This window comes from Seriola lalandi, unplaced genomic scaffold (assembly GCF_002814215.2).
Source record: "Seriola lalandi dorsalis isolate HSWRI2012SDOR001 ecotype SW California unplaced genomic scaffold, Sedor1 jcf7180002054893, whole genome shotgun sequence".
Lineage (NCBI taxonomy): Eukaryota > Metazoa > Chordata > Actinopteri > Carangiformes > Carangidae > Seriola > Seriola lalandi.
In genome coordinates, this window is record NW_019525445.1 from 863,631 (window position 1) to 878,361 (window position 14,731).

The following is a 14,731-nucleotide window of genomic DNA, read 5'->3' on the forward strand; positions in this document are numbered from 1 at the left end:
TAATTTTGTTTGCTGAGGATCGACCTACATTAGTTGCATATACCTCAATGTATATGAAGTGGCACTTAATTAAGCAATATCACCCGAGAGGGAGTGATGTACTGAATATCAGCATGGCCACGTACCGGAGATAATCACAGTCGTGTTAATATTCATTACATTACGAGCTCGAGTGTGATACTGCTTTTATACAACAGTTATACGAGCGCCATATTAGTTGAGTAAGCAACAACTAATTATGATTTGTCTGTTTATTTTATCATTTATTTGGTTATGACAACACAAATAGTTCCGCAACTGGACTTCTACTGGACTGTTGCTAGCAACACAAAAACATTTTCCTGACCTGCAGAGTGAACACTAACTTGTTACTTTGTCTACACGTTACCTCAGGTGTGCGCTGAAGTATCCATGCTTCTTTCCTTCCCGTCATCCTCTTCTGACGACCGTACATCATTTAGGTTAAATGTTGTTTCAGGAAATATATTCCTCTTTGCAAAGTTTGTAACAATCTAGGATAGACACCGACCGTTAATGTAATGCTAATTAACGGTTAATAGAACACCTGTATAGCGGAGTGATACACGTGGTTAAAAGTCCCAGTGCTGTTGTACTCTATATCAGCATTCATGGAATGCCTCTCGATCAATCAAATTACTTGATCGGAACTAACTGTTGTATAACACCCTTTATATTGAGGGTCGTAAGTAAAGACTCATTTGTTGCATATAAAATGTTGTAAATAAGACACAGGAAGGCAGATGGATTGATAACGAATGTCGTGTTCGCTCTCTCTTTTTTTTTTTTTTTTTATATATCTTTACGGCATGCTTTCAGACCACGTGACTGTTTCTCATCAGTAGGCTAGATGATAGACAAAATGTTTCTCAGTATTCAGGAAAGCAACACCAAGTCAGCTTCACTGATATGTTCCTTATCATCACTTTGTCGTGTAAAAAATAAATCTGTAATATAATTGACAGGGAAAATGCTGCCGCCGTCATTATATTACAGAATTATCAGAAGATAAATCTACTGATACACAGAGTAACTGATGGTTCAGAGTCATGCAATATGTTCATCACCATACACACATTTTACACATTTTTCTCAGTGGCACCAACTGTGCAAAAACCGACAATCAATGTCCTCAAACTCTGAACATTCACTGTGTGTCAGTTGATTTGTGGTGATTTGACAAAATGCAAAGAGGTGGTAAAGACCTTTTATCAAAGTTCTACTTTTAAGACCTTCACTATCTTCGGTTGATACCGTGCTTGCGTGGTGTATTTTCCTAAATAACATTTGTTTGATTAATTTCCAACAAAATAATGGAACACAGGGTAAACCTGTATGAGACAGAAAACACATGATGGGCACCTCAAGGTGACTGGGTACACACAAGAAGCAGAGAGAGAGTGAGAGGAATGGGGGGTCAGAGGGCCCCCTAGTGGGTTAATACAGCCATCAGTGGCATATGATGAAGTCTGTGTTGTCCTGTATGTGTGAGAATAACCACAGGTTAAACCGTTGAATCATTTTACTTCATTGCATTTAAATAAAACAGTGAATATCCTCATTATCTGCAGTTGACTAAAAGAATCTTAGGTGGTTTTCTTTTTTCTTTTTCTTTTCATTTAACTATATTTTAAACCTGAATCTGAATTGGCTGTAAATATGATTGCTTTATTTCCACATCTTGTAAAGTGATCATAAAGTGACTGTGAAGTATCAAACCAGGTCTTTAAAATGGTAACTAGTAACATTTTTAACACGGAGTCGACATTAGGAAGAATATACTTTTTAATATATTCAATGACAAGATTGAATGAAGGCTGGTTCTGAACAGACCTGTTTTGTGTCTTGGTTTAAACGTAATGACCTAGAAAAAAAAAACACGTTCACCCATGCTTAAGTTTAATATTTAAATCAGTCCAAAATAAAACCGGCCAAAAAGTGTTTCATCAGTGGAAAACATGACATGATCACACTTTCGATATGTTATCAAACTCAAATGTAAATGCCTTAATCTGCCCTCTGCTGCACACTTGTGGTTTACATATGCATGCCTTGCCATTCTGTATAATTCAAACTTTTTTTCTATTTGTCTCAGGAAAATATGATCAATCACCACACCCTTCTTCTTACATAGTGCTGTATATGAACAAAAATAATTGGAGGAGACCCACAGTCCATGTGCACTAGATCTATAGTTCTTTTCACTGGTCATTGTGTTTCTACCATTGAAATAGAGCCTTAAAAGGGATTGATTCATTTAATAGGGTTTTGAGAATTGCACTGCTGTGGTCATGAACTCCCCTGTATGAGACAACCTGATTTTATATGAGAAAGTTATCTCATACCTCGCCACTTTAGACCCAAAAGTAGAAATAGAAAGGTGTCAAAAAATGGGAAATGATGTTGCAATTTGTCATGTCACTTATTTTCCATTTGACCAGAGTTGCGCCTCTCAATGTAAACTCATAATGTTGCGTCATGTGTCACTTTGGAAACACCCAGGCTATGAACTATGATAAAAACTGCTTGTTACAATGTTTTTTTTTCCTTGTATGGCAACCACCCTATAGATTAAGTTCAGAGAAAAATACCTCAGTTTTCAACCACACCATAATCAGTCACATCTTATCTTAAAATGCAGACCGATATCATTTTCTTTGTAATAGAGGGGGATGTCAAATGCGTGGGCAAAGCATGTATAAATCCTGTGTTGTCAGTCAAGACCTCAGAACAAGCTGAGTGATCAGTTCAAGGGCTTCTTGAAAACAAGTTGGAATCATGAAGACGACGATGCTTCTGCTGCTGTCCGCTGCTGCTCTGCTGGTCAACCCAGATCCTGCCAGATCTCACCCCGTCAGATCGAAGGATTCTGACAACCTGAATGCTGTACTTGACCTGGCTGAACGCTGCATTTCATCTCATGTGAAGGTAAAAACCCATCTGATAAGCACAACTATGTTCTTGCTTGTTAATGACTTATTTTGGAAACCATTTATTGATCTGTTATATTTCTAAAACATTTAATGTCTGAAAAAAGCCACCCGTACTAGTGTTAACTCATTATTCTAACATGTTCTGCAGGACTTTGTAGAGGATGTATCGCTTCTGGCATACAGATGTGAGGTAAGCAGAGTGTTCCATTTTTTAAAGATTGTTGGTTGTAGTTCATGTACATAGTTGTGGTTGGGTCGAAAAGGAAATCCTGTAATTTATGTAGATTTTAGCCTAAAAGCAATCAAATTTTAAGATAGTTATGTAATAATTAACAGAAATATTACCAAAGACAGCAGTAGCTATGACCCTGTTTGTATTTATATATACATTTTCTGATGGGCAAATAAGGAAAGCACAGAACAAACTAACTGAATGAAACTGTAATGACATCTCTTGCAAGGCTCCATTTACATACATACCTGTGTCTGCTTTATTTTATGAATTTGTTTTTGGGTTTTTTTGTGATAAATAATTTGAACTTGAAATCAGTAGAATATTTTAACTCCATACATAATTGTGCAATTGTGTAACGTGTTCAGACCAGGGGAGTAGTAAGAGCATAAAGCCAAATTCAAGACTTAAGAGGATAATTAATTTACGTGTATGTTGGAAGTTTCAGAAACATGTATTTCTGCTGTACTGCCCTTGCCTTGTTTGGGATTATAAGCTAATATGTTCTTGATTATGTCCCCCACAGGATAAATTCTTCTGCAAAGTTGAGCAAATCCTGAAACACTCTCACAAACTCTGCAAAGACGATTTAGACGAGAAGCTTTGGAGAAACCTGGAGGCCTACCATAGTAGCAGAAATGTAAGAACCGAGTGTCGAACACAGTTGTGCGGCAAAAATCTGTGATACCAAGATGAAAGGTTTAGGATACCAAACTTTTTGTATAGATAGACAAAGCAAATGAAATGGGAATGCGAGTGCTGATCGGATCTCTTGTCTTTCAGGTAAACTGTACAGAGACACTACAGGGGGTGAAAAGTGCTGATCAAATCCTTGTACCCGCATTTTTTGAATATGTGAAGAGCTGTGTCAAGCAGAGAAACACCAGACGGAACCAACCGTCCGCGACCAGTCTCAACAAACAATGAGATACATACATTTTAACAACATTACATTGGAAATTGTGGTGCAAAATGTGTTGTGATCTAAATTCAATCAAATACAGTTGCATGTTTTTTTTTACTTAAATATTTAAATTATATATTTATTGTAATCCTATTATACAGTATTTAAATACTAAAAAATAAATCTTATTGTTCATGAATGTAGCAAGTTGTGCCGTGTGTCATTTTACAAATACTGTTCTCGCTCAGGGTCTTCGAACCGCTGACCGACTCTTTCGCATCTCGAGATCTTGAATGCAAATTTCACCCTAACATGTAGCTCTTGTCGTGGCTATTTTGACATTACTTTTCTGACATTTACCTCATTGAAAACAGCAAAAAAAAGTCTTAAAGTCTTACATCAAAAAAATTTATTTCAGTTCAAAGTGGATTAATTGTAGAATTATCTGTGTGCAGAATACAAAAATGAAAAACAAGTAAAGATCAAATTGTGTGAGCACTTGTTGCTCTAACCCAGGTGATCGGTTTAGTTACTTTTCAATAGGACCCGGGGGGGGGGGCATGATTAAGTATTTTGGTATTTATGTGTGTGTAGAAACCCTGATGGGTCTGGAAAATAGCGATGCAGAAACGTTTAGATGTTCAAATGATCGCTCAAATATTAATGATTCTGTAAATCATTCAGCCCACAAAGAACTTCTGAAGAACCCTGTTTTCATGGAGTGCACTCAACCAATCGGGGCGCACCAGAAATACATTTGTGTAGGTGCTCTCTGCCTGGCTGTGGTGAGCTGGCTCCCTGACTGAGGAGCTCTCTGAGAGGAACATGTTTCACCACTCTTTTCCCCCTTGCCTTGGACAATGTACCCGTCACTCAGTGACTTGATGCAATGTGAGAGCTATGGGGAGGCTTGCTCTTGGTGGTGGTTGGGTCTCTGTGTGGCATCAAGCTGTGTGTATGTGCGCTACTGAACCGTGGCTCCCTCATTACTAAATAAAGAGAATCACTCTCCTTTTCAACAGTGCTTTTTATAGAACTGTTGGAATATTCCCAATACTTTGTATAACCGTCCCTCCCGCGTTATTTTTTCTTGAAGGACTGCAAAGGACAAATAAACTCTCAGGTCAACCTGACATTACGTTAAAGACAAGATAAATATCTGCACGTTCAGTGGCTCATTACAGTGCATGGTCATTTTCTTGTACTCCACAGACTCATAAACAGTTTTATTCAGCAAGTATTCAAAGCCTTTTTTTAAGTAAAAGAAGCAATACAATGATATAAAAAGTAAAAGTCCTGCATTCACAATCTCACTTAAATAAAAGCACAATAGTATTATCAGCAAAATACCCCTAGATCCACTCATTATGCATCAGAATGGCCTCTGTCAGTGTTATATTAGGCTGTATATTACATAGTTTAATTATTTTTTACTGAGGCATTAATATTTCAGCAATATTTTGACATTGAAGCAGGGAGAGAAAGCTATTTTAACTGCTACGTGTGCTGGTGGGTAATCTCATGAATGAAAATGCATCATGTTTTGTAACATGATACCACATTTTAGAATAAAAAGGGCAAAAAGCTCAAAATCGCACTTCTGTACAGCACAAGAGTGTAATGTGGTGTGATACGCTCCGCCGATGATGAATGATTTTTAAATGCATGTTTAGGGACGTTAACTCATCACCTCCCCTATCGGGGCCTTTCTCAAACCAAAAGGTCAAGGGTCACATCCCTGTGAGAAAAATCAGATTGCCTAATACAATTTGTATTAGCTAATTCTAATTATGTCTCTTGTCTTTTCGTCAAACTAGTGACAGTATGGTTTGGCTTTTTCAGAGGACTCATTTCACATTCAGAATGTCTTTGAAGAAGAAACCTGAGTCTGGTTCAGCTCGATGTTTCTGCCTCTTTGAAGGAAGTTTTTCCTCGACACTGCTCATAGTGGGAATTGTTGGGTCTCTGTAATCAATATTATAAAGAGTACGGTCTAGACCTGCGCTATGAAAAATGCCCTGTTGTCATTTGGCACTATATAAATAAAAATTGACTTAATTATTTTATTGATATTTCAACAACAGATTTCTGCTATTACATAATGTGACGCTTTGTAAAGCCCTTACCTATATTTACTGTGTTAGCAACATCGTTAATATTCATAAAATGTTAATCTTTCATCTTTGCTTAATATTAATTCAAAGTAAACCCACTCAGGTGGATTTAGTTTGATGTCATTCCGACTTTACATCACACGTATCACATGTGCATCACACTGCATGGCCTCAGGGAACGAATGAGAAAAAATGTGACGCATGAATCACGATCGGTTATGATCTCAAAAATGCAACCGTTGTATTTTGTAATGAAGTCATTTAAAGGAATCTGTGTCACTGGTATCATGTGGCCCCTAAATGTATATTTAGTCTTGTTGTGCAACTATTAGTTTGGGCTATAGTGAATATCGTCGTGGCTACCAGTGTAACACCCCATGTGGGAATGTTTGCAAATATGCAAATGCGCTTGAAATACCCCAAGGCAATATAACCTGGACTGTAATTCAACCATATCCCACCAGCTCTGTTCTTCTACCTGGTCTGAGGGGATGCAGCAGGTATCGTGCTGTCGACCATCGCTGTGAGGAACGTCTCACAACAAGAGTTCAAATCTTTACTCTTTGACCGGCATCATGTCAACATAAATCTCTTTAGATGTGTAAAAGGCCACGCTGATCCTGGATCCTCACTGATGTTTAGAGCAGCTTGATAAATATCTTTATGCTACGTTCTTCGCCTTGAACACACACACACACACACACACACACACACACACACACACACACACACACACACACACACACAGACATACTCGCTCAGCACCGGCTGCCTCTGCTGCTTCTTTTATTGTGCTCCTGGTCGATTAGCCTCGGGGCTGTCTTCAGGGCCTGGGGCCAGTGGGAACACACATGGGGAGGGCGGGTGGCTGCATCTGCTAGGGGACCTCCTTCAGGGGCCCCACTGTGGCCTGGCTTGGTTTTCATGTCTGTCTTCAAAGGCACAGCCCCGTAGAGAGAGAGAGAGAGAGAGCGAGAGGGAGAGAGAGAGGGAGAGAGAGGGAGAGGCAGACAGTTCATTGACAGTGATGCTGCCATTGTTATTTTCCCTGGCGTGTGCTCTCAGTCAGAACGCAGTATCTGGGGTGATGGTGCATGTCAACACCAAGATGCTTTTCACTGCCCTCATAACATGTTTCTTTTTTCTTTTTTTTTTACCCACAAGGCTATCAGAGATGTAGAATATACACAGTATGCATTCCTTTCCTCTATCATTCGACTTTATTTGTTTATTCATTTTTTAACGTGTTTTATGTTTTTGGCAAACTCTGGTCTACATGCTTTTTGGGCAGCATGATTATTATTCATCAAATGTAAATTATTCATCTTGGTTTAATATTAACAAAAATAAAACACACGGGTGGATTTTTAGGTGACGTGTGTCTGCAGAATCTTAATTTTGCTGCCATATTAGAATACACTGTGTGTTTCCACAGCCTCCTGAATTTTACACTTGCTCTGAAGAAGGCCAAGTGTGAGAGACAGTGTCTGTAAATCTTTTGTACCTCTAAGTCAACCACATGTTACAGCTTCTTCCCTCCTAATATTGCATTCATAGTCATTTTGTTTTCTCTGCCCGCGTGTAGTTTTCATCTAGTATTTATATTCAATTTTTCTTGCACATATATTTGCAAAGCTCATTAAGAAAGTGTGTAATTGGACATGACTGTAGATTGGATGATGTCCCTTCTGTGCAGGATGCTGTAGCCTCCTTGTGGCTCCTCTCCTCCTCAATATGGGTCCTCTGGGTGCTCCTGCTGTCACATAAGTTTATTGTCGGACTGTTCAGGCCGGCAGAGACACACTCACCTTGACATGATCAACTTGGAAATGAAAAGAACTACGTCCAGACAGTCAGGATGACAGACATGTCAAACACCAGGGATTTATTCTCTTTCTTTCTTTCTTTCTTTCTTTCTTTCTTTCTTTCCGGGTTCCCTTTCTTTAACCCATCTTCCTCCTTCCCTCCCTCCCTTCCCTCCATACATCTTTTCTTTATTACTTCCCTCTTCATTTCATCCTGTTATTTTGTTACTTCATTTTTTTTCCTTCTCCTTCCTATTTCCATTTTGTTCATTCCTTCCTTTCTTTTTTATCTTTCACTTCCTCTTTCTGGCTGTCATCACTCTCCTTCCTCTAACACTCCTTTCCTTTTTTTCTCTCCTCTCATCCTCCCTTCTGCGTTTCCCCCTGTCTCACTACTACACTATATCCACATTTTCTTGGAGAGGATTATTATGTTCACCAGACTGGATGGTGATTATATCTTCATATACTCTGATCTGACTTTGTGTGCAGGCCTGCACCTGACCATCTAAGTGCTTTGTGGAAAAAAAAAAAATAAAAAATCACGCCACAGCGAGTTATTTCTGGCTGGGCTAATCTTATTTCTCTGGGCACTTTGATAATGGAGAAGACTTGAATAATGAATGGGGTGTATAATACTTCTTCCTCAGGCCCGCTGAATGAATTAGGTGCTTCTAGTGAGTTTCTGTTAGTGTCTCTAACATAATGTCCCGTCTATCCCACGCTCTTATTTTGTATTTTTTGGAATCGGAATACAAATACACACTTCAGCAGAGCTCAGGGAAGAAAATAAATAGTGTAAACGCTGTTAATGTATGCTGAAATTTAGACTACGCAATTACCCCTCTCACCCCTTACCATCTTTCTCTCTCTCTCTCTCCCTCCCTGTGCTCACATCTCCTCATGTGTGTGTGGTGCACGTCTCAATACGCTCTGCATAATGTATGGTGTGTTAGTTGGCAGACAGCTTGACCTCACACACAGACTCTGAGACTCTAAATGTTTCTCTGTGACAGAAGTTGTCTCTGCGGAGCCGATGCTTAGTGAGGCATCAGGCTAATAATCTTGTTTGAAGAGAGGCCATTGGTATTTTCATTATGTATTAGTATGTTTTCAACCCATTAATCATTGATATATTTGATTTATTTCATTTGTAAGTTTTGCTTAAAATTAATTTAGTAATAAATACAGTCAGCACATGTCTTTAGTTGTGACACAGCTGTAACTAAAAATAATTTTTTTTTCCCTATTAAATAATGAATCGTTTAGCCATTACAATCTTAAAATATAATGTAAACTGCAACAGTGCTGTACCCAGCAGTGATGCTGAAAAAATATTTTAAAAAAATATTCAATTTACAATGAAATTACACAGAGACAAACAGGAAACCCTCATAGTTGAAGCACTAACGAAATGAAAAATGACTTAAATTAATCAATTATCAGAATAGTTTGTGATTCCCTTTTTGTTAGTTAATCAATTTAATAGTTATGTCAGCACTATGTGACTTCTTTGCCAATCAGTCCTGTTTGCCTGTTGCCTCATTGTCTGGAGGAAATGTTCAGATCCTTTCGTAAAGTAAAAGTGATCCCAACTTTACAAGTAAAAGTCCTGCATTCAAAACTGTATTGATGTAAAAACAAAAAAAACTTAGTGTCAATTTATCAGCTAAATTTACTCTAAAGTCTATCAGGAGGTTCAGACTTTGCAGACATTTCTACATGTATGGATATTTATTACAAGTGTAAGCAGCTTTTTAATGCTGTAGCTGGCCTAAGTGGAGCCCATTAGCTATTTTACATATTAGTGTAGGCTAGTTTCATTTACTGTATAAGAATATATTGTATTCTATATGCTCATCATGTTTTTCAAGAACTTAAACTGTGAAGTAAGAAGTAAGAGCCCCTCCCCTTAAATATTGTACAGTAGAAATACACCACCTATATACTAACATTTGTGGCCACGAAAAGAGATTCTGTTTACCCTCATCTGATAAAAACACATAATGTGGATTCACTTCACACACAGACGTGTAGAAAAGGAGAGAAGGGAACAGGAGCTACAGATGGACAGCAACTCCTGCTACACCTTTAAAAGACACCCATCACCCTGGCCTCAAGTTTCCAGAGAGTAACACGAACTCACTGTGTGTGTGTGTGTGTGTGTGTGTGTGTATGTGTACTGTGTGTTGCGTGTGTGCCCAGGCCTGTGCTGCACACAGGTAGCCTATGTGTATAGCATTGTGAGCAGTAGTGAGTCCTGAGCCAGTTTGGCTTGTGATGATAATAGAAGGTGACTAATAGAGAGGCAGAGGTAGCTGTCTCCCCTCGCTCTGGTCACATTCTCATTTGTTGCTACTGGCACTGGATGAATTATTGAGTTCGGGGTGTCTTGTCTTGGGGGTGGGGGTTGAACAGGCCGTGTGTATGTGCATGTATGTGCATGCATTCCTCAGCAATTAAACACAGCTTTCATCCTCATTCTGTCAAAAATGGTCTGTCCTGCATGAAAACATCTTAAGCAAACACACACACGTACACACACACACACACACACACACAAACACACACAGTCTCCTTTTCTCTCAAACTCCTCTTCTCTTTCTTTTTGTATGTTTTTACCTCTTTTTTAATTTAATTTTTCAATCTCTTTCATCTCTCGTCATTCATAGTCGTTTTAACAATAAATCAACGTTCATAAAGTTTGATTCAAAACCTGTTCTCATATTTACAGATAGACTAATGCACAAATTGGCCCGTAGAGCCAACACGTCGCTATTATTGCATGAGAAAATGCAATATACCTTTCAGCGGCTGCTGAATTATTGAGGTGCCCTCAGTAACCACATGCTGCTAACGCTCACAAGCCTTCAGCTCAACTTACCACACAGCCAGTGCGTTATGATATCAATACGGGTATTACAAAGATCAATTATTCACAGGGCCAAGCTCCTTTTTTTAACCTCACACAAACTTCTCACTCAACTACGACATGTGGAGTTTTGATGCCTGAACAATCTTAATAATAATAATAACTGTTACTATCATTCTTAGAAAGTTTAATAATATTTTTTTCATGACGAAACTTCGACTGAACCTTGTAAAATATTTCCGCATGAAAAATGTGACACACAGAAAAAAGCGCATTCGCAACGACAAGGATTTACGTTTGCGTTTTCATCTCGCCCTCCCCTCACAAAGTCATATTTAACACCATAAATTATAATTTAATAAAAAGAGTAATTAATCACATCTCTGCATCAAAGAGAATATTAATAAGTGCCACAAACGTTTCCGTGTAATTGCAAAGTATTGATCCTCTGGCTGAAACAAGCCGCCGACAGTCTCACCGGGAAAATCACACAACCGGAGGTCATGTTGACTGTGGGAGGAATCCGGTGGAAACTTTTCATTATTTTGTTTTCATTTATGTTATTTAATTTTTTTTAGAGTTGCGTTTTATATATACATGTATATATATATATATATATATATATATATATATATATATATATATATAGAAAGTGGCCATTGCTCTGAGTGGATTCAGAGAAAATCAGGAATTTGGAGTAAAATGTAAATGTTATTTTACTAACATACGCATAAACATACATTAATTGCAAGATAGAGTTACACTTATTTTCGATGGTAACTATAATAATAATGATAGGCCTAATAACAATAATGATAATAGTAGCTCATGTAAAATGGCCTTGTCGGCCTACATAAACAGACATTGGTGAAAATTGCGACCCTGTCCGCTGAAATCAAGTATAAATCAAATAAAAATAAACATAATAAATGGAAAAAATACTTACTTAGCCAAAGAAATAATGATAATAATAAATAAATAAAACTGGTACTTAAATTTCCCTCTTTCCTCGGTAGACCTGTAGTGTATCCACTTCTCTCCCTAGAGTCACCAGGGTTCCCAGTCAGCCTTCTCCTCCCAGCTCCTCCACATTGCTCCGTTTTATACCAATATAGCCTATAATTAATATTGCATCGTCATTACTTAATAATTTCAAAGCCCATGCACGACATAACCCCGGTGACATGAGGGCATCCATAATTAAAAGTGCACTAATTAGAGAGGAAGGGGCCATTAGCAGCAGTGTATGGAGGACACACATTGTGCGCTGCGCGGTGTGAAAACCACTGTGAAAATGGAGGGCCCTTTATTTTATGCGGTGTTTATATCATATACGACGATGCATATTTAATCCCAGCAGAGGTTTGGGGATTCATAAATAAAAGAGGCCGAAGACTTTCAATACAACAAACAGTTTACAAAGATTTCATCGCCCTTTGGTGCGACTCTGGATGTTCTGACTTGGACAATTCTCGTTTAACCCATGTTAAACTTAAAGGTCATCTAAACTGCCACATTTACAGACTTGGCCCCGGAACCTCAAGATTGAAATAATGCAGTTTAATAAAGCACAAAAATAACAAAGTCGCTGCTTCAAAGGAATTTTAGAAAATAACCAATAATTTATTAAGCTTAAACTTCACACATTTGTTTTTTTCAAGTGAGGAAGAAGAGTGAGAAAAATAAATAAATACTTAAATTAGGTGATGTAGGCCTATATACTGTATATATCCGGGCTATATAATAAATATATAGCTCACCTGTAATTCTCCAAAACATGTTCACATCAAAATATTAAAATATAGCAGCAGCCAAAAGCCACACGGATGTGCTTCATATATGAAGGTGTCATTTCCATTTTTTTTTAATTATTAAAGATAAAGAGAGTCGGTGTGTCATACGTTGTGAAAGAGTTTCTGTAATTACTCTTTTTTTGTGCACAAATTACTATCACATAGTTCAAGGAGAGAGCAGATTTGTAAAAATCGTGGTGTTGGTTTAAAAAGGTGGGTGATTTTTTTTTTTTACCTCTCTCATCAGTGAACTCACATTCCACTTAAGTCGTATGGATAAAAAAAACAGGTTGAAATACAGGTGAAGATATGATGGTGTACTTCTGCATATGTGAGCCAGTGATGTGGAGGGCCAACTCTGACCTCCACCAACAATACAAAAAAAAATCTTTTCACAAAACCACTATTTCCTTCATCCTCCTTCAGTTTAACACTGACAACTAAACAGTCCATAAAAGTAGCCTCTCAACTCCTTCTTATGGTTTTTTAAGAAAAAAAAGTGAGTTAATATCCCTTAATGTGACGAACTGTCAGGGTGAATTGACTGAATATTCATACTCAGTGTGCAAGATACATGATCAACAACACCAAACCCCAACCCCTCCCTCCTCACAGATCTATAACACAGTCATGTGTAAGTCCCATATGGAAAAAAAGTGCAACAGCGAAGAGTGAGTGACACCAACTGAAAAATCAAATCAAATGTCTTTTTGGAGATAATCCCAGATGAGAAGTGAAGAGCAGTTGATAAATCCCTGTTAGTTAGGCTACTTAGGCTATTATTAATCACTCGATCAAAAATGTAGTAGGCTATTTTATTCATGATGTGTGAAACTCAGTGCACCGCAGAGTATTTCATTCGTTTCTGTTTTTGCCGCTGGTTGCAAAACCACACTCGAACCACATTCTTTTTCAGGTCCAGCTTTTCGGCGATGGCCGCAATTTTTTCCGAGGAGGGCCGGGGCTGGATGGCAAAGTACGCCTCCAAAGAGCGCTTCTCCGGCGCAGCGATGGAGGTGCGCTTTCTTTTCCTCTCGTTCCCGTTGAAAAGGTCCGGCTTGCTGCTTTTCTCCCGGTACGCAGCCTCGGCTTCCTCAAGCCAGGCCTGGAGAACCGGCTTGAGAGCGATCATGTTGTTGTGGGACAAGGTGAGAGACTCGAACCTGCAGATGGTGCTCTGGCTCAAGGACCCCACTCCGGGGATCTTGAGGTTGGCCAGCGCTGACCCGACGTCCGCCTGGGTCACCCCGAGTTTGATCCGCCTCTGCTTGAACCGCTCGGCGAAGGCTTCCAGCTCCCTGGGATCCGACTCCACGTCGTTGACGCACGCCATGCCGCCGTGCACTGAAAGGGAATGAGGGTGGGCCATGGTTGCCATCGCCTGGTGCAGCTGCCCCATGGTCTGCAGGTGGTGGTGAGGGTGCTGGTGGTGGTGTGCCGCCGTGGTCATCCCTGGAGGCTCCGGAGCACCCATCCCGGTCACGGCCAGGCTTGTGGAGAGGTGGTCCAGGAGGTCCCCGGCCTCCAGGGTCTGTCCGAGGTGGTGGTGATGGTGGTGGGAGGCGATGGTGGAGGGGACGTGGGAGATGGGCACGGTGGTGGAGGAAGAAGAGGAGGCTGAGGTGCAGGGGACACTGCTCATGGTATGGTAAGTCACGTCTGGTTTGAACGGGTGACTCTTGCCGTGAGAGACAATGCTGTCAGCAGCCGCCAGAGCCTCTGCCCGTGCCAGCAGGCTCTCATCAAAGCCTCCGAATATATTGCCCTGCAGCTGCAAGCAAGAGTGCGCATACTGAAGTCAGTGGGGAATTCTGTCAGGCAGCTCTCAGGATCTAAAAAACATTTTCCAAAGGCAAGCAGCACCGAGGAGAGGAGAGAACCCTCCTCAAAGCGCAGGTCATAAAAATTAATATGAAAGCAAGAGCATTGCTTGAATAGAAGTGGATGAGAGTTGGGGGGGTGGGGGGTTAGGAGGAGGGGGAGAGGGGGAACACAGACAGAAGAGAGAGTGAGAGAGATAGTGGATAGAACAAAGTCCTGTCAAATCAACTTAACAGATA

At 39.6% G+C, this 14,731-nt stretch overlaps 1 protein-coding gene across 1 annotated transcript in view; it reads right to left on the reverse strand.

Moving 5' to 3' along the window:
• Nucleotides 1-12,477: 12,477 nt before the first annotated feature.
• pou4f3 (POU class 4 homeobox 3) overlaps nt 12,478-14,731 on the reverse strand; it is a 2,524-nt gene continuing 270 nt past the window's right edge. The window contains exon 2 of the mRNA XM_023429367.2: nt 12,478-14,442. Coding sequence (XP_023285135.1) covers nt 13,507-14,442 — 936 coding nt within the window. The 3' untranslated portion in view covers nt 12,478-13,506. The remainder of the gene's footprint in view (nt 14,443-14,731) is intronic.